The 21,029-nt window shown below is 48.6% G+C and overlaps 1 protein-coding gene across 1 annotated transcript in view; it reads right to left on the reverse strand.

The window, feature by feature from the left end:
• LOC134946892 (complement component C9-like) overlaps positions 1-21,029 on the reverse strand; it is a 175,360-nt gene that overhangs the window by 16,908 nt on the left and 137,423 nt on the right. The window contains exons 8-9 of the mRNA XM_063935528.1: positions 3,761-3,889; positions 1,142-1,320 (exon numbers count right to left, since the gene is read on the reverse strand). Coding sequence (XP_063791598.1) covers positions 1,142-1,320; positions 3,761-3,889 — 308 coding nt within the window. The remainder of the gene's footprint in view (positions 1-1,141; positions 1,321-3,760; positions 3,890-21,029) is intronic.

A 21,029-nucleotide genomic window follows, 5' to 3' on the forward strand; every position in this document is an offset into this window, starting at 1 on the left:
ATTTTAAAAAATCTGGTACCCCTGGAAAGAGGGGACCCTCACCTATCAGCCTAGGACCCTTATACTCCTGGGGCCCTTGGGCAAGAGCCCACTGAGCCCATACGAAAAGACGGCCCTGGATATATCGCATGCGATTGATGAAGCCGCTATACATCGCATGCAATAGATCGTATGGCACATAATTGTACCATGACATATATCTGATGGGCTGGATAGAGGACTACGGGGGCTGGGAGTGTCCTGAGAATGCCAGTCACACTTCCCTGTGATACATCGCATGAGATATATCACATGTACAAAAAACACACTTTTTCCATCCAATTCCATCCAATTCCGATATATCATTAGTGCAGCACCAACGAACTAGGGGATCCTATCCGACAGCCACGGGGACGCGCATCAGTTTGGATACGATCTAAAACACATACGATTGTACACAATTTCATACAATATACAGTATCAGATGGATATATTGGAATTGTATGAAATCGTGTAAAATCGTCCTAGTGTATGGGGCCCTTTAGTCGCTGTTTTCTTGTTTTGCTCATTTGTTTATGTTTATGTTCTCTGTTAGGCGCTGTGGAACCCTTGCGGCACCATATAAATAAGGGACAACAATAATAATAATAATAATAATATAAATAATAAGAAGAATGGGAATAATAATAATAATAATAATAATGCAATAAAATGGATGTGGATACCCAACGTTAAGCACAGAGGCAGTTTAAGAAAGGAGGGGGCCTGTGTGGAGGCTTCGATATGGCACCCTCCTCTGCGGCGGTACAGAAGACTCTGGCATTGGGCTAGAGTCCCCTGCTCATGCGATAGTCTCCGGGAACATAGCACCCACGCCTCTTTCCCAGGGGACACCACTACTGCGCTCGTGTAATTTACCGGGAAAATGTCAGCGGTACCCATTTACCTGGTGATTTCTGCAGCTCTGCAGCCAGCGCCGAGGCAGCGGAGCGGTAAATATAATTATATGGGTGCAGGGTGTGCTGTGTGTGGGCCCCCCTGGGACCCAGGAGCCTGTGTGCACCCATTATAGATAACCAGTGTCCTTTTTGAATGTACTGTATATAAGCTATGATTACAATACTTGTGTCTCTTGTGTAAATATGGTTTCATTCCTTCATACCTTTTTCTTTGTTATTACTGGTGAATCTATTAAGGATGCAGCCCATTTAGAAAATAATTCAGTGCCAATGTCTTCAGGTTTCTGAGACAGTTTACTATCTAGAACTGCTGCTAAATCTATTTTTCCTCCTTCCACAAATGAGATGGTCTTCTCGATTACAGCAGATTCGTCTTTCTGATCTGTAACATAAGTCACACATAGTTAATGTAACAAGATCAAGAAGCAATCACACATTGCGGCTGTATGCAAGTGTATGCAGATTTCAGTACGAATTCCACCCCCAATCTACAGCTTATTGGCTGAACGTGCAAGGACTGGGATGCCCACTGTAATACGGAATGATGCGTCCTTGTATACCACCATCAGCTGCACCATTGAAGATTGCACCAGCCATACAAAATGATTGTGCCTGTGCAGTCGCAAAACAATGGAGGTCATTCCGAGTTGTTCGGTCGCTGCCGTTTTTCCAAGCATAGCGATCAGGCTAAAAATCGGCTATTCTGCACATGCGTATGGGCCGCAGGGCGCACGCGCCAAGTAATTTCACACAAGACGAAGCAAATTTACACAGGGGCAAGCAACGCTTTTCAGTCACTCTGCTGATGGGTGAATGATTGACAGGAAGTGGGTGTTTCCGGGCAGAAATTGACCGTTTTCCGAGAGTGTGCTAAAAAACCCAGGCGTGACAGGTAAAAACGCAGGAGTGGCTGGAGAAACGGGGGAGTGGCTGGCCAAACGCAGGGCGTGTTTGTGAGGTCAAACCAGGAACTAAACAGTCTGCAGTGATCGCAATCTAGGAGTGGGTCTGGAGCTACTCAGAAGCTGCAGTAAAAGGTTTTCGAGCAATTCTGCTAATCTTTCATTCACACTTCTGCTAAGCTAAGATACACTCCCAGAGGGCGGCGGCTTAGCGTATGCACTGCTGCTAAAAGCAGCTAGCAAGCGAACAACTCGTAATGAGGGCCATTGTGCAGCTATGCAGGGCAGTAGAGAGCCTGCCTGGGCCCAGGTACTTTGCAGGGTGTGTAACCTAATCACAGGAGGCGTGGCCATGCATCCTTAGAGAAAATTACACACTGCACCCTAGCACTCAGCAGCACGTGCTTGGCTGAGGAGAAGAGCTGCACCTGCTGCTGCCAGGTAAAGGAAAGGGTAGGGGGGGGGGGAGGAACATGGACAGGAGGATCCGAACTGAACCAAAACCCAGTCCGGATCCTCCGTGGAGAACAAAACTGAATCCCAGTTTCATACCTCCCAACTTTGTCCCCTTCCAAAGAGGGACACACGCGCGGCGAAGCTCCCAAAAAAGGGGAGTGACCTGAGTAAAATGGGGCGTGGCTTCACGGAGGATCCACGGTCGCGAGCCACGCCCCCATTTTCATCACTGAGGGGGCATGCCCAGCGCTTTGTGAGCCGCTGACATGCCCCCTCTCCCTCTGACTTCAGTGAATAGACTCTGTGCGCATGCGCACAGTGTCTATTCACCGCTGCTCTGCTAGGCAGGGCAGCGACAGACAGAGCCTCCCCAACTGCCCCCCCCACGCGGGACACTGCGGCCCACGGGTGGGACAGCGGGACAGTCCCCAAAAAACGGGACTGGCCCGCGAAAATCGGGACAGTTGGGAGGTATGCAGTTTGGATATTTCTACGGTTTGGAATTCAGATTTTAAATACGAATTTCGGGTTTTGGATTGCAAAAATTTCATGATTAAGCATTTTTTATCGTTTTTCAACATTTTTATCCTTTAGCAATGATTATCGATTTTTTTTTTAACGGTTTTTAACCAAACCAAAAGCCGATTCTGAACTAAAACACTTGAGGGTGGTTTTGCCAAAACCAAAACACGAGGATACTGTAAATTAGACCCAAAATTAAAAAACGGGGGTCAGTGCACATCTCTAATGAAAACAGGCACTGTGGTATTGGGGCTCCCTGCTAGTATACTTACTCCAAATGGGGGCACTGTGTGAGAGAGGCATATGGGCTGTTGTACCTCTTCCCTGCTTCACAGCACATACCATGCAATGGGGGTGATTCCGAGTTGTTCGCTCGCTAGCTGCTTTTAGCAGCATTGCACACGCTGAGCCGCCGCCCTCTGGGAGTGTATCTTAGCATAGCAGAATTGCGAACGAAAGATTCGCTAATTTTCTCATAACGATTACCCCGCAGTTAAGCTCCAGACTTACTCTGCCATTGCGACCAGCTCAGTCCTTTTCGTTCCTGGTTTGACGTCACAAACACACCCAGTGTTCGCCCAGACACTCCCCCGTTTCTCCAGCCACTCCCGCGTTTTTCCCTGAAACGCCTGCGTTTTTCCGCACACTCCCAGAAAACGGTCAGTTTCCGCCCAGAAACACCCACTTCCTGTCAATCACACTCCGATCAGCAGAACGATGAAAAAACTTTGTTACGTCGTGAGTAAAATACCAAACTTTTGTGCTAATTTACTTGGCGCACGCGCGCTGTGTACATTGCGCATGCGCAGTTTGCGACTAATCGCTCTGTAGCGAAAAAACATAACGAGCGAACAACTCGGTATGACCGCCAATGACCCCTAATATGGGTGCCATCTTACTGTAGATAAATACAGCATACGTAGACTCCAGAAAAAAACATACCTTTCTTAGAAGTAGTAACAGTATTGCAAACTTTGGGTTTTGCGTTAGCTGAAACGTCAAAGATATCAGCTGCAACCGATATTTCACCTTCAAATCCAAGACACTTTGTTACAGTTTCAGTATCAATTGCTGTAATGAAAGGACAGAATATATTATCAGAGGGCATATATATATATACAGTCAAAAATGAAAGTATCCAGTTTTATAGATAATATTACTGTATGCAATTTATATAATTGTAACTCCTGGTCTCCAGCTATCGGGATGAGTATCTCACTCACCAGGTATGTACTTTCCTCTCTTGTCCAGTATAGCTGCCTCCACCCGGGTTGGGTATGTGAGACAGGCGGTTGGGATTCTGGCGGTCAGCATACCGACGCCGGGATCCCAACTGTCAGGAAGGAGAGCACAACGTAGCCCCTTGCGGACTAGCTGTGCTTGCCACGTTGTGGGCTCTGTGGCTCGCTGCGCTCACCACAGGTTCTATGACCACTCCATGGGTGTCGTGGACACCCACAAGTGGGAATAGCCCTCAGCCCCCTGTTGGCATTCTGGCGATCGGGATCCCGGCGTTGATATGCTGACCGCCAGGAGCCCGAGTGTCGGTCTTGTAACTACATCGCCTCCACCCGAGCTTGTTAATACTGAACACAATCCTCCAGGGTTAAAGCCGGGTACACATGGGGCGATGATGAAATGCCGGTGATGAATGACTGTATCGTTGAACGATATAGCGCTCATTGATGTGGCATGTACACACTGAACGTTCAATGATAACGATCAGTGACGTCACCGCCGACATTCCCAGACATACAGCTCAGCTCAACATTGACGGGTTGAGCTGCATGTCAGCTCAATAGTAGTCATTGCCGAACAACGAGCGGGAACGCGCATCGTCCATCGTTCACCAATATTACCCCCATACACACTGGACGATATAAGCCTAAAAATAAATGATAACGACATTTCGTTATCATTTATTTTTTAGGGTGAAATCACCCAGTGTGTACCAGGTTTAAGCTAGGAGAACCCCCCACAACTCATCTATCTATCTATCTATCTATCTATCTATCTATCTATCTATCTATCTATCTATCTATCTATCTATCTATCTATATGTGCGTGTGTATATGTAGTGGATAAATACTCTTCTATATCAAAATATTATTTGACCCCAGTGCACAGATGAAATCAGAAGGGCCTGTAGAGGGGCTTTACTATTCGTTATTTAAAAGAGATGGTTTAGACTAGAGAATAGGAATGGAGTGTAGGATTAAAGTTAATAGACAGCAATAAATCTTACAATGAAACTCACAATTGTGATGGTACTCTGTAGGGAGCAATTGAGCCTTTTTTTGTTTAGCCAAGAGCCGGGAGGCTACATGGAATCAGTGACGGACTGGGGCAAGAAGGGCCCACCGGGGAAATGCAGAGGTAGGGGCCCATGCTTAAGGGTGTGGCCAGGCAGTAGTGGAGGTGTGGCCAACCACCACAGAGTCCCGGCTAACCAGCAGAGAGTGCATGGGCTGGGTCACTTGATGTACTGTATATAGTAAACACTGCTTGTACGTGTATGGTAATGTAGAAGATTAATAACAGGAGGAGGTAAGCTCACAACCCTGCATGGAACAAGATATGACCCCTTCATACTGTAAAAACAAATTGGAGAATGAGGGCGGTGTGTGTGTGTGTGTGTGTGTGTGTGTGGGGGGGGTGTTATTTATTAAAACACTCCTCTATTTGGTGTCTGTATCCTGTTTTTTTTTTCTTTACAGGTGGATTACAGGTGCCAGCGGGCCCTTAATTTCCAGGCAAGCTGGTCTCTGTGGCCCAGCAAGCGCTATCATGTCAGGACGAGCTGGTTGGGAACTAGAGATGAGCGCCTGAAATTTTTCGGGTTTTGTGTTTTGGTTTTGGGTTCGGTTCCGCGGCCGTGTTTTGGGTTCGACCGCGTTTTGGCAAAACCTCACCGAATTTTTTTTGTCGGATTCGGGTGTGTTTTGGATTCGGGTGTTTTTTTTCAAAAAACCCTAAAAAACAGCTTAAATCATAGAATTTGGGGGTCATTTTGATCCCAAAGTATTATTAACCTCAAAAACCATAATTTACACTCATTTTCAGTCTATTCTGAATACCTCACACCTCACAATATTATTTTTAGTCCTAAAATTTGCACCGAGGTCGCTGTGTGAGTAAGATAAGCGACCCTAGTGGCCGACACAAACACCGGGCCCATCTAGGAGTGGCACTGCAGTGTCACGCAGGATGGCCCTTCCAAAAAACCCTCCCCAAACAGCACATGACGCAAAGAAAAAAAGAGGCGCAATGAGGTAGCTGACTGTGTGAGTAAGATTAGCGACCCTAGTGGCCGACACAAACACCGGGCACATCTAGGAGTGGCACTGCAGTGTCACGCAGGATGTCCCTTCCAAAAAACCCTCCCCAAACAGCACATGACGCAAAGAAAAAAAGAGGCGCAATGAGGTAGCTGTGTGAGTAAGATTAGCGACCCTAGTGGCCGACACAAACACCGGGCCCATCTAGGAGTGGCACTGCAGTGTCACGCAGGATGTCCCTTCCAAAAAACCCTCCCCAATCAGCACATGATGCAAAGAAAAAGAAAAGAAAAAAGAGGTGCAAGATGGAATTATCCTTGGGCCCTCCCACCCACCCTTATGTTGTATAAACAAAACAGGACATGCACACTTTAACCAACCCATCATTTCAGTGACAGGGTCTGCCACACGACTGTGACTGATATGACGGGTTGGTTTGGACCCCCCCCAAAAAAGAAGCAATTAATCTCTCCTTGCACAAACTGGCTCTACAGAGGCAAGATGTCCACCTCATCTTCACCCTCCGATATATCACCGTGTACATCCCCCTCCTCACAGATTATCAATTCGTCCCCACTGGAATCCACCATCTCAGCTCCCTGTGTACTTTGTGGAGGCAATTGCTGCTGGTCAATGTCTCCGCGGAGGAATTGATTATAATTCATTTTAATGAACATCATCTTCTCCACATTTTCTGGATGTAACCTCGTACGCCGATTGCTGACAAGGTGAGCGGCGGCACTAAACACTCTTTCGGAGTACACACTTGTGGGAGGGCAACTTAGGTAGAATAAAGCCAGTTTGTGCAAGGGCCTCCAAATTGCCTCTTTTTCCTGCCAGTATAAGTACGGACTGTGTGACGTGCCTACTTGGATGCGGTCACTCATATAATCCTCCACCATTCTATCAATGTTGAGAGAATCATATGCAGTGACAGTAGACGACATGTCCGTAATCGTTGTCAGGTCCTTCAGTCCGGACCAGATGTCAGCATCAGCAGTCGCTCCAGACTGCCCTGCATCACCGCCAGCGGGTGGGCTCGGAATTCTGAGCCTTTTCCTCGCACCCCCAGTTGCGGGAGAATGTGAAGGAGGAGATGTTGACAGGTCGCGTTCCGCTTGACTTGACAATTTTGTCACCAGCAGGTCTTTCAACCCCAGCAGACCTGTGTCTGCCGGAAAGAGAGATCCAAGGTAGGCTTTAAATCTAGGATCGAGCACGGTGGCCAAAATGTAGTGCTCTGATTTCAACAGATTGACCACCCGTGAATCCTTGTTAAGCGAATTAAGGGCTGCATCCACAAGTCCCACATGCCTAGCGGAATCGCTCCGTGTTAGCTCCTTCTTCAATGCCTCCAGCTTCTTCTGCAAAAGCCTGATGAGGGGAATGACCTGACTCAGGCTGGCAGTGTCTGAACTGACTTCACGTGTGGCAAGTTCAAAGGGCATCAGAACCTTGCACAACGTTGAAATCATTCTCCACTGCACTTGAGACAGGTGCATTCCATCTCCTATATCGTGCTCAATTGTATAGGCTTGAATGGCCTTTTGCTGCTCCTCCAACCTCTGAAGCATATAGAGGGTTGAATTCCACCTCGTTACCACTTCTTGCTTCAGATGATGGCAGGGCAGGTTCAGTAGTTTTTGGTGGTGCTCCAGTCTTCTGTACGTGGTGCCTGTACGCCGAAAGTGTCCCGCAATTTTTCTGGCCACCGACAGCATCTCTTGCACGCCCCTGTCGTTTTTTAAAAAATTCTGCACCACCAAATTCAAGGTATGTGCAAAACATGGGACGTGCTGGAATTTGCCCATATTTAATGCACACACAATATTGCTGGCGTTGTCCGATGCCACAAATCCACAGGAGAGTCCAATTGGGGTAAGCCATTCCGCGATGATCTTCCTCAGTTGCCGTAAGAGGTTTTCAGCTGTGTGCGTATTCTGGAAAGCGGTGATACAAAGCGTAGCCTGCCTAGGAAAGAGTTGGCGTTTGCGAGATGCTGCTACTGGTGCCGCCGCTGCTGTTCTTGCGGCGGGAGTCCATACATCTACCCAGTGGGCTGTCACAGTCATATAGTCCTGACCCTGCCCTGCTCCACTTGTCCACATGTCCGTGGTTAAGTGGACATTGGGTACAACTGCATTTTTTAGGAGACTGGTGAGTCTTTTTCTGACGTCCGTGTACATTCTCGGTATCGCCTGCCTAGAGAAGTGGAACCTAGATGGTATTTGGTAACGGGGGCACACTGCCTCAATAAATTGTCTAGTTCCCTGTGAACTAACGGCGGATACCGGACGCACGTCTAACACCAACATAGTTGTCAAGGACTCAGTTATCCGCTTTGCAGTAGGATGACTGCTGTGATATTTCATCTTCCTCGCAAAGGACTGTTGAACAGTCAATTGCTTACTGGAAGTAGTACAAGTGGGCTTACGACTTCCCCTCTGGGATGACCATCGACTCCCAGCGGCAACAACAGCAGCGCCAGCAGCAGTAGGCGTTACACGCAAGGATGCATCGGAGGAATCCCAGGCAGGAGAGGACTCGTCAGACTTGCCAGTGACATGGCCTGCAGGACTATTGGCATTCCTGGGGAAGGAGGAAATTGACACTGAGGGAGTTGGTGGGGTGGTTTGCGTGAGCTTGGTTACAAGAGGAAGGGATTTACTGGTCAGTGGACTGCTTCCGCTGTCACCCAAAGTTTTTGAACTTGTCACTGACTTATTATGAATGCGCTGCAGGTGACGTATAAGGGAGGATGTTCCGAGGTGGTTAACGTCCTTACCCCTACTTATTACAGCTTGACAAAGGGAACACACGGCTTGACACCTGTTGTCCGCATTTCTGGTGAAATACCTCCACACCGAAGAGCTGATTTTTTTGGTATTTTCACCTGGCATGTCAACGGCCATATTCCTCCCACGGACAACAGGTGTCTCCCCGGGTGCCTGACTTAAACAAACCACCTCACCATCAGAATCCTCCTGGTCAATTTCCTCCCCAGCGCCAGCAACACCCATATCCTCCTCATCCTGGTGTACTTCAACACTGACATCTTCAATCTGACTATCAGGAACTGGACTGCGGGTGCTCCTTCCAGCACTTGCAGGGGGCATGCAAATAGTGGAAGGCGCATGCTCTTCACGTCCAGTGTTGGGAAGGTCAGGCATCGCAAACGACACAATTGGACTCTCCTTGTGGATTTGGGATTTCAAAGAACGCACAGTTCTTTGCGGTGCTTTTGCCAGCTTGAGTCTTTTCAGTTTTCTAGCGAGAGGCTGAGTGCTTCCATCCTCATGTGAAGCTGAACCACTAGCCATGAACATAGGCCAGGGCCTCAGCCGTTCCTTGCCACTCCGTGTGGTAAATGGCATATTGGCAAGTTTACGCTTCTCCTCCGACAATTTTATTTTAGGTTTTGGAGTCCTTTTTTTTCTGATATTTGGTGTTTTGGATTTGACATGCTCTGTACTATGACATTGGGCATCGGCCTTGGCAGACGACGTTGCTGGCATTTCATCGTCTCGGCCATGACTAGTGGCAGCAGCTTCAGCACGAGGTGGAAGTGGATCTTGATCTTTCCCTAATTTTGGAACCTCAACTTTTTTGTTCTCCATATTTTATAGGCAGAACTAAAAGGCACCTCAGGTAAACAATGGAGATGGATGGATTGGATACTAGTATACAATTATGGACGGACTGCCACGGTTAGGTGGTATAAAAAAACCACGGTTAGGTGGTATATATTATAATAATAATACAATTATGGATGGACGGACTGCCTGCCGACTGCCGACACAGAGGTAGCCACAGCCGTGAACTACCGCACTGTACACTGGTTGATAAAGAGATAGTAGTATACTCGTAACAACTAGTATGACACTATGACGACGGTATAAAGAATGAAAAAAAAACCACGGTTAGGTGGTATATATTATAATAATAATACAATTATGGATGGACGGACTGCCTGCCGACTGCCGACACAGAGGTAGCCACAGCCGTGAACTACCGCACTGTACACTGGTTGATAAAGAGATAGTAGTATACTCGTAACAACTAGTATGACACTATGACGACGGTATAAAGAATGAAAAAAAAACCACGGTTAGGTGGTATATATTATAATAATAATACAATTATGGATGGACGGACTGCCTGCCGACTGCCGACACAGAGGTAGCCACAGCCGTGAACTACCGCACTGTACACTGGTTGATAAAGAGATAGTAGTATACTCGTAACAACTAGTATGACACTATGACGACGGTATAAAGAATGAAAAAAAAACCACGGTTAGGTGGTATATATTATAATAATAATACAATTATGGATGGACGGACTGCCTGCCGACTGCCGACACAGAGGTAGCCACAGCCGTGAACTACCGCACTGTACACTGGTTGATAAAGAGATAGTAGTATACTCGTAACAACTAGTATGACACTATGACGACGGTATAAAGAATGAAAAAAAAACCACAGTTAGGTGGTATATATTATAATAATAATACAATTATGGATGGACGGACTGCCTGCCGACTGCCGACACAGAGGTAGCCACAGCCGTGAACTACCGCACTGTACACTGGTTGATAAAGAGATAGTAGTATACTCGTAACAACTAGTATGACACTATGACGGTATAAAGAATGAAAAAAAAACCACGGTTAGGTGGTATATATTATAATAATAATACAATTATGGATGGACGGACTGCCTGCCGACTGCCGACACAGAGGTAGCCACAGCCGTGAACTACCGCACTGTACACTGGTTGATAAAGAGATAGTAGTATACTCGTAACAATTAGGATGACACTATGACGGTATAAAGAATGAAAAAAAAACCACGGTTAGGTGGTAGGTATATAATAATAAATAATACAATTCTGGTCGGACGGACTGCCTGCCGTGTGCCGACACAGAGGTAGCCACAGCCGTGAACTACCGCACTGTACACTGGTTGATAAAGAGATAGTAGTATACTCGTAACAATTAGGATGACACTATGACGGTATAAAGAATGAAAAAAAAACCACGGTTAGGTGGTAGGTATATAATAATAAATAATACAATTCTGGTCGGACGGACTGCCTGCCGTGTGCCGACACAGAGGTAGCCACAGCCGTGAACTACCGCACTGTACACTGGTTGATAAAGAGATAGTAGTATACTCGTAACAATTAGGATGACACTATGACGGTATAAAGAATGAAAAAAAAACCACGGTTAGGTGGTAGGTATATAATAATAAATAATACAATTCTGGTCGGACGGACTGCCTGCCGTGTGCCGACACAGAGGTAGCCACAGCCGTGAACTACCGCACTGTACACTGGTTGATAAAGAGATAGTAGTATACTCGTAACAATTAGGATGACACTATGACGGTATAAAGAATGAAAAAAAAACCACGGTTAGGTGGTAGGTATATAATAATAAATAATACAATTCTGGTCGGACGGACTGCCTGCCGTGTGCCGACACAGAGGTAGCCACAGCCGTGAACTACCGCACTGTACACTGGTTGATAAAGAGATAGTAGTATACTCGTAACAATTAGGATGACACTATGACGGTATAAAGAATGAAAAAAAAACCACGGTTAGGTGGTAGGTATATAATAATAAATAATACAATTCTGGTCGGACGGACTGCCTGCCGTGTGCCGACACAGAGGTAGCCACAGCCGTGAACTACCGCACTGTACTGTGTCTGCTGCTAATATAGACTGGTTGATATTTAAAGAGATATTAGTAGTATACAACAATACTATACTGGTGGTCAGGCACTGGTCACCACTCCTGCAGCAAAAGTGTGCAATGTTAATTAATATAATTGTACTCCTGGCTCCTGCTAACAACCTGCAGTGCTCCCCAGTCTCCCCCACAATTAATTATAAGCTTTTAATTTATACATTGATGACTGTGCAGCACACTGGGCTGAGCTGAGTGCACACAGACTGAGTCACACTGTGTGACTGACTGTGCTGTGTATCGTTTTTTTTTTCAGGCAGAGAACGGATATAGCAGAGAGAAGTGAACGGATATATTATATTAAATAAAAGTTAACTAGCAACTGCACTGGTCACTGACTGTGGTAAACTAACTCTGTCTGCGACTCTGCACAATCTCTCTCTATCTAATCTATCTATCTCTATTCTAATGGAGAGGACGCCAGACACGTCCTCTCCCTATCAATCTCAATGCACGAGTGAAAATGGCGGCGACGCGCGGCTCCTTATATAGAATCCGAGTCTCGCGATAGAATCCGAGCCTCGCGAGAATCCGACAGCGTCATGATGACGTTCGGGCGCGCTCGGGTTAACCGAGCAAGGCGGGAAGATCCGAGTCGCTCGGACCCGTGGAAAAAAAAGTGAAGTTCGTGCGGGTTCGGATTCAAAGAAACCGAACCCGCTCATCTCTATTGGGAACTGTAGGCCACCTGTAAAAATCAGTATTATTTAACTCTTTCATTTCTCTATTACCTCTGCGCCCAAAGCCCAGGGCAGGGGCATAGCTAAAACTTTGTGGACCCCATTGCAACATTTTGCTTCTAGAGAGACACTTCTCTGCAGCAGTTGTTAATTTTATGCCCTATAATAGCGCCCTAGTTCATTTTCTGAACCATAGTAGAGCCTTATTTAATGTTATGTCCCATAGTAGTGCCCTGGTTTCTTTTATGAATCGCAGTAGTGCTTAGGTGTGGCCCCTCTCAGCTCTGGGTCCCATAGCAGCTCCACCTATGGTAGCTACACCCTGTATATAACGCATGTAACTGTGACAGGGAAGGTGGCCCCCTCTCAGCTCTGGGCCCCATAGCAGATACACTTTCTGCACCTATGGTAGCTACACCCTTGTATATAACACATGTAACTGTGACAGGGAAGGTGGCCCCTCTCAGCTCTGGTCCCATAGCAGCTGTACTGCCTGCACCTATGGTAGCTACACCCTGTATATAACGCATGTAAATGTGAAAGGGAAGGTGGGCCCTCTCATCAGCTTCTGGGCCCCATAGCAGCTGTACTTCCTGCACCAATAGTAGCTACACTACACCCTGTATATAACACATGTAACTGTGAAAGGGAAGGTGGCCCCTCTCAGCTCTGGGCCCCATAGCAGCTGCACTGCCTGCACCTATAGTAGCTATGCCCTTGCTGATACCATAAAATGTGAACAGAAGAAATTATTCATATTTTGGACAAGGGCAATCATTATCATTACTATTGTTTTGAAAGGAAGTAATGAGCATTAGTATTTTGGGAGTAGATGCCAGGAAGAAGTAAGAAGAGGCATGAGGTGGGATAATGTGTGCTTAGAAAGTGCAGTTCTGTCTCTACTGGTTCTGTTATGTTTGTGCATTTATAATGGTATGTTTAACCTATTACTGACCACTTATTTTATTTAGATTAGTTACATATGTTTGATACAGTCTCTCCTATAGACCATCTGTAGTGGTAATTATCATTATTGTATTCCATACAGGGCCGGCACTACCATTAGGTAGCTTTAGGCAGATGCTTATGGCACATGAAGGGCGGCGCTGATGCAACAACAACAACAACAAAAAATGAAGGAAGTGATTGTGGAAGTGAGGAGGGATGTGAGGGGGACCCGTTCCCTGCTCACGCGAGTTAGAGTCACATGTCCCTCTTGTGTCAGTCGCTCCTCCCACTCCGCCGCCCATTGCCTGAGCCAATGACCATGTTGATTTAGATCTGCTTCCAAACCAGCCACAGAGCTGCTGGTGCCCGAGTAGAAGTCCAGGTGCCAGTGGCGGTTAAGAAGTTATTTATTTATGATGCCGCCCAGCACCCGCCAGTAGGAGCCCCCAGCACCCAGAGGCAGAACTTTCCTTAGAAGATGACGTGCAGCGTGCCTCTGACTATGAGCCGGCTTCAGAGCATATCGCTGGTGCCGGCTAAGCTTACAATGCACTTCCGGGTCCCTGGCCGGCCCCTCCCCAGGGACCAGCGTCCGCCTCTTTGAAAAAGCTCCTCTGACCCTGATTATCTGAGGTTGGTGCGGAAATCAGACTCAGGACTATCCACGGGGGGAGGGGGGTGTTATCATTACAGGAGCATCAGCATTGGATAAAGGAGGTCGGGGGCACTGGGACTGGCGCTCCTGCTGCTGCTCCAAGTCAGTCAGTGACTGTCACTGTCTCTGCTTGTCAGATGTACACCAACAGCAGGTCACTAGTACAGCCCCATGCACTACAGTATGCTGCACCCCTGACTGCTCCCTATGCCCCTGACTGCTCCCTAACTGCTCCCTATGTTTCTGACTGCTTCCTATGTCCCTGACACACCCTGACTGCTCCATATGCACCTGATTGATCCCTATGTCCCTGACACAACCTTGACTGCTCCCTATGCCCCGATACACCCCTGACTGCTCCCTATACCCCTGATACACCCCTGATGGTTTCCTATGCCACTGACTGCTCCCTATGCCCCGGATACACACCTGACTGCTCCCTATGCCCCTGACTGCTGCACATGTCCCTGACTGCCCCCTATACCCCTGATACAGCCCTGACTGCTCCCTATGCCCCTGACTGCTGCACATGTCCCTGACTGCCCCCTATACCCCTGATACAGCCCTGACTGCTCCCTATGCCTCTGATAAACCCCTGAATGCTCCCTATACACCTGACTGATCCCTATACCCCTGATACACCCCTGACTGCTCCCTATACCCCTGATACACCCCTGACTGCTTCCTATGCCTCTGATACATCCCTGACTGCTCCCTATGCCTCTGATACACCCCTGACTGCTCCCTATACCCCTGATACACCCCTGACTGCTTCCTATGCCACTGACTGCTCCCTATGCCCCTGAGTGCTCCCTATGTCCCTGACACACCCCTGACTGGTCCCTATGCCCCTGACTGCTCCCTAACTGCTCCCTATGTTTCTGATTACTCCCTATGTCCCTGTCACACCCTGACTGCTCCCTATGCCCCTGACACAACCCTGACTGCTCCTTATGTCCCTAACTGATCCCTATGTCCCTGACACAACCCTGACTGCTCCCTATGCCCCTGATACACCCCTGACTGCTTCCTATGCCTCTGATACATCCCTGACTGCTCCCTATGCCTCTGATACACCCCTGACTGCTCCCTATACCCCTGATACACCCCTGACTGCTTCCTATGCCACTGACTGCTCCCTATGCCCCTGAGTGCTCCCTATGTCCCTGACACACCCCTGACTGGTCCCTATGCCCCTGACTGCTCCCTAACTGCTCCCTATGTTTCTGATTACTCCCTATGTCCCTGTCACACCCTGACTGCTCCCTATGCCCCTGACACAACCCTGACTGCTCCTTATGTCCCTAACTGATCCCTATGTCCCTGACACAACCCTGACTGCTCCCTATGCCCCTGATACACCCCTGACTGCTCCCTATACCCCTGATACACCCCTGACTGCTCCCTATACCCCTGATACACCCCTGACTGCTTCCTATGCCCCGGATACACACCTGACTACTCCCTATGCCCCTGACTGCTGCACATGTCCCTGACTGCTACCTATACCCCTGATACAGCCCTGACTGCTCCCTATGCCTCTGATAAACCCCTGAATGCTCCCTATACACCTGACTGATCCCTATGCCCCTGATACACCCCTGACTGCTTCCTATACCCCTGACTGCTCCCTATACCCCTGATACACCCCTGACTGCCCCCTATACCCCTGATACACCCCTGACTGCTCCCTATGCCTCTGATAAACCCCTGAATGCTCCCTATACCCCTGACTGCTCCCTATGCTCCTGATACACCCCTGACTGCTCCCTATGCCCCGATACACCCTTGACTGCTCCCTATGCCCCGATACACCCCTGACTGCTCCCTATGCCCCGATACACCCTTGACTGCTCCCTGTGCCCCTGACACACCCCTGACTGCTCCCTATACCCCTGATACACCCTTGACTGCTCCCTATACCCTTGATACACCCCTGACTGCTTCCTATGCCACTGACTGCTCCCTATGCCCCAGATACACCGCTGACTGCTCCCTATGTTACTTGAGGGACCAAAGTTGTGGCAGTGTAGGATGGGTCCAAATGACTATATTTATATATGTGTCACACATTGGGGATTGGGGGGAGGGGGGGGGGGATTTGCCTAGGGTGCTGAGGAACCTTGCACCGGCCCTGATTCCATACACTATCAAGTGTTTGAAAAGACTAATGTTCACATATATGTTCCAGGGTCAGTGCTGTTTCTTCTACTGCTCCCTCAGACTCCCGCACTTGCTCCAATGTTTTGCAGAGTGGGAGACTGTAGATTGCATTTGGAAACCCCCCTCTAGAAATCCTGCGTTTGCCCCTGGATTGGTGCGGGGATATGCCGCACTGAGAGGCAGCTATGTATACTGGCAGGTGTGTTGTGTGTGGTGAAATTACCCATACTACAGATGATTGGTTAGATTTGGTATTTAATTCTGTGAAGGAGATGAGGATAGCACACTGGGCTAAATGCATTGTCGCATGGAGAGTGATAAAATGGAGAGAGAGAAAGTATCAGCCAATCAGCAATCAGCTCCTAACTGTCATGTCACATGCTGTGTTTGAAAATGACAGTTAGGAGCTGTCTGGCTGGTACTTTTCCATTCTCTATTTTATCTCTCTCCAAGCGATGATGCATCTCACACACTATTCCTGGCCTTGAACAAGATCCCAGAAACGCCTTGGAATTTGTGTGGACTATCCGGTAGATGGTGAAGGATTCTGGAGCCATTGCCTGACTGGGAGCTATGCCGTGGTTGTGATCCGGGACACCCGCAGGTATTTCTTTAAACATCTATACAGAGAGCTAATTTACACTGGTTCTGGTTACCTTTATTCACACCATCTTGTGGAATGTTTATCTTTTATGTGTTTTTTATACCTTTATATTTAAAAAAATCTGCATGTTTAGATTACAACATACTACACTATGGACCCTATTTAGTATGGATCGCACCTGAGATGTGATCACACACACGATTCTCAGGCCAGTGCGCACGTGCAGTAATTGTTCTGCATGTGTCAGGGAGGGTTAGGGGGTTAGAGGGTTAGGCTTAGAAAATTTACTTACCAGGTGTCGGTATTCTGACCACTGGCATCCCAAGCACCGGGATTCCAATACCATCCCCCTACCAGGGCCAGAACAGAGCTCTATGCCTTCTTTTACCGACCACACCCACTAAACCTGTCATGTCATGACATCCCACCTATGTAGAGTGGACTCGGGCTCTAGGCAGGGTATTCTAAGAATGCTCCGGGCAGCTCCACAGGCTGCAAGGTGCCTGCCCAGAGTGTTCCTTGGATGCTCCAGGCAGCTTAGCAGTAGTGCTAGAAGGCACCCTGCAAGCCACATGTTTGTGTCATGGAGTATCAATTGTGCCATCCACAGGGCCATGCACCCTGTGCAATGGCACCACTCGTACACCGATAGTTATGAACTTAGGGGGTCATTCCGAGTTGATTACTCGCTAGCAGTTTTTAGTAGCCGTGCAAACACATTGTCGACGCCCATGGGGGAGTGTATTTTCGCTTTGCAGAAGTGCGAACGCTTGTGCAGCAGAGCGCCTGCAAAATCTTTTTGTGCAAAACAAGACCAGTCCTGTAGTTACTCTTCACATGCGTTGATTCTAACAACAGAGGGATGGCTTTTGACGTCACACACCCGCCCAGCAAACGCCCAGCCACACCTGCGTTTTTTCAGCCACGCCTGCATTTTTCTAAGCACTCCCTGAAAACGGTCAGTTGACACCCAGAAACGCCCACTTCATGTCAATCTTCCTGCATTCGGCCGTACGACAGGAGTGTGCAAACCCAGATGTGCTCATTGTACCCGTACGACGCGCCTGCGCATTGCGGTGCATGCGCAGATATGCCGATTTTTAGCCTGATCTTTGCACTGCGAACAACGGCAGCTAGCGATCAACTCGGAATGACCCCCTTAATTCCCACACTTAGGGGAAGATGTACTGAAGTCTTGAAGAGCGATAAAGTAGCAGCCAGTCAGCTTATAACTGCCATGTTACAAGCTGTGTTTGAAAAAAGTCAGGAGCTGATTGGCTTGTACTTTATCTCTCGCCACGGCTTAGTACATCTTACCCTTGGTTTGATACCTGTAATCATAATCAGTGCAGACTTGCAGCAGCCAGCAAATGTAATTCCTGAAAACAGGCGTATTTATGCTTATGCCCAATGCTGCATAGACCGCAATTGTATCGGCATGCCCTCACTTAGCTTTGCCCCAGTAGGAATGCCCCCTTACAGCCCAGTTACACCTTCTCAGTTACAAGTGCAGATGTTGCCCATACTTCTGTGCGCTCAGTTCTAGACTGTGTGGAGTGCACTGGCACGTAAGATATGCTCTGCACATGTTAATAGGGCTGAAGTTACCACTTCTGCATGATCACCACCAGGAGCGGTTTTTAGGTGCAGGCAAGCCTGGCAGTTGCAGTCACCCCACAGACGCCCGGTCCACCCGCACCCCGCATCCCAGCTGCAGCAGGCACCGTGGCCTGTGTGGGCGCCCACTGCGGCCGGCACCAATCAGACGCTAGAGGTCCTACAGTGATTGACTTCTAGTGTCTGTGCAGTGCTATGGAGAGACGTCATGATGTCTCTCCCATAGATCCGAGGAGCAGGTGGCCAGAGACGGAGCAGCAGTGGCAGCAGTGGTCAGGAAGCAGGAGCAGGGCTGGTGAGTATTGTGTGAGGGGTTTTATTTTTTGTGTGTGTGTGTAAGCGGCGCTACTAGGGGGGATGGGGCACATCTACAGGGGGCAAATCTACAGGGAGCACATCTACTGGGGGCACATCTACTGAGGTCAAATCTCCAGGGGGAAAATCTACAGGGGGCACATCTACAGGGGGCACATCTACGGGAGGCACATCTACAGGGGGAACATCTACTGGAGGCACATCTACAGGGGGAACATCTACTGGAGGCACATCTACAGGGGGAACATCTACTGGAGGCACATCTACAGGGGGAACATCTACAGGAGGCAAATATACAGGGGACACAACTACTGAGGGTATATCTACAGGCCAGGGGGCATAGCTACTGGGAGCATAACTACAGGGGGCATAACTATGGGGGCATATCTACAGGGTGCATAACTACAGGAGGCATAACTACGGGGGCATTACTGCTGGGAGTAATACTACACAGAGGCATTACCACTGGGGGCATTACTACTGGGGGCACTACTGAGGGCATTGCATAGGGGGCACTTAATAAGTGCAATGTGTATAAGGATCTACCCGGTGCAATGTGTCTAAGGGGCTACCCGTCGCAGTGTGTATAAGGGGCTACCTGTCACAGTGTGTATAAGGGTATAAGATGTATAAGGGTCTACCTGGTGCAATGTGTATAAGGGTCTACCTGGTGCAATGTGTGTAAGGGGCTACCTGGTGTAATGTGCATAAAGGGTTGTAACATGGTACTACTGTGTGGTGTAATGTGACTGGCAGACACTACTGTGTGGTGTAATGTGACTGACGGACACTACTGTGCGGTGTAATGTGAATCGGTACTATTCTGTGGCCATGCCCCTTCCTTATGAAGCCACGCCCCTATTTGTTGACACGCGCCTTCCGTGCGCACTAACTGTATTTTGCCAGTCGGGGGAGGGGGGGGGGTGCCCAAAAAAACGTTTGCCCTGGGCGCCACAAGGTCTAGAACTGACCCTGATCACCACCCATGTCCTGTACTTATCTATAGCTACACACACACTAAAACCACCTCATAATACTTTAATATTTGCTTGAGATCAATTTAGAGTATATATGTTTATTAAATTACATACAACTGTATTAGTAATGTAAACCTTATATTCCAAATATTTAGCAATAAACAGAAAAAGCATCTGCAAAATTCACAGGAAAACCCATTAAGCTCTTAACCCTGAGTTCCCCGTATTCATAGTCATATTATACTTCTCACGGCCTATAAGGCAGAGCCATAACTGGTGCCCGGGGTGAACCACGGCCTCATACTCTAGTGCCCAGTGTGCCATAACTGTTGTTAGGTTGACACACGGCCTCACACTCTAGTGCCCACTGTGCAATAACTGGTACCCAGGGCAACCCGCGGCCCCACACTCTAGTGCCCACTGTGCTATACCTAATGCAAGGGGCAACCTGCGGCCTCACACTCTAGTGCCCAGTGTGTGCTGAAACTGGTGCCTGGGGCTACCCGAAGCCTCACACTCTATTGCCTAGTGTGCTATAACTTGTGCTGGGGTGACTGGCAGCCTCACTATAGTTCCCAGTGTGCCAAAACTGATGCCAGGGCAACCCACAGCCTCACACTCTAGTGCCCAGTGTGCCCAAACTGGTGACAGGGGCGATCCGTGGCCTCACACACTAATGCCCAGTGTCCCGAAACTGGTGCAAGGACGACCCGCTGACTCGCACTCTAGTTCTCCGTGTGCCCAAACTGGTGCCAGGGGCGACCCGCGGTCTCACAATCTAGTAACCAATGTGCCGAAACTGGTGCAGGGGTGAACCGCTGCCTCACACCCTAGTGCCCAGTGTGTCAAAAACTGGTGCCAGGGGTAATCCCCAGCCTCACAATCTAGTGCCCAGTGTTCCGAAACTTGTGCCAGGGGCGACCCACGACCTCACAATCTAGTGCCCAGTGTGCCGAAACCGGTGCCAGTAGTGACCCGTGGCCCCACACTCTATTGCTTAGTGTGCCCAAACTGGTGCCACGGGTGACCCGTGGCCTCACAATCTAGTGCCCAGTGTGCCGAAACTGGTTCCAGGGATGACCCGTGGCCTCACAATCCAGTGCCCAGTGTGCCAAAACTGGTGCCAGACGGGACCTGCGGCCTCAAACTCTAGTGCCCAGTGTGCCAAAACTGGTGCCAGGGGCGACCCACTGCCTCACAATCTAGTGCCCAGTGTG

Source organism: Pseudophryne corroboree, chromosome 1, assembly GCF_028390025.1.
Source record: "Pseudophryne corroboree isolate aPseCor3 chromosome 1, aPseCor3.hap2, whole genome shotgun sequence".
In the NCBI taxonomy this organism is placed as follows: domain Eukaryota; kingdom Metazoa; phylum Chordata; class Amphibia; order Anura; family Myobatrachidae; genus Pseudophryne; species Pseudophryne corroboree.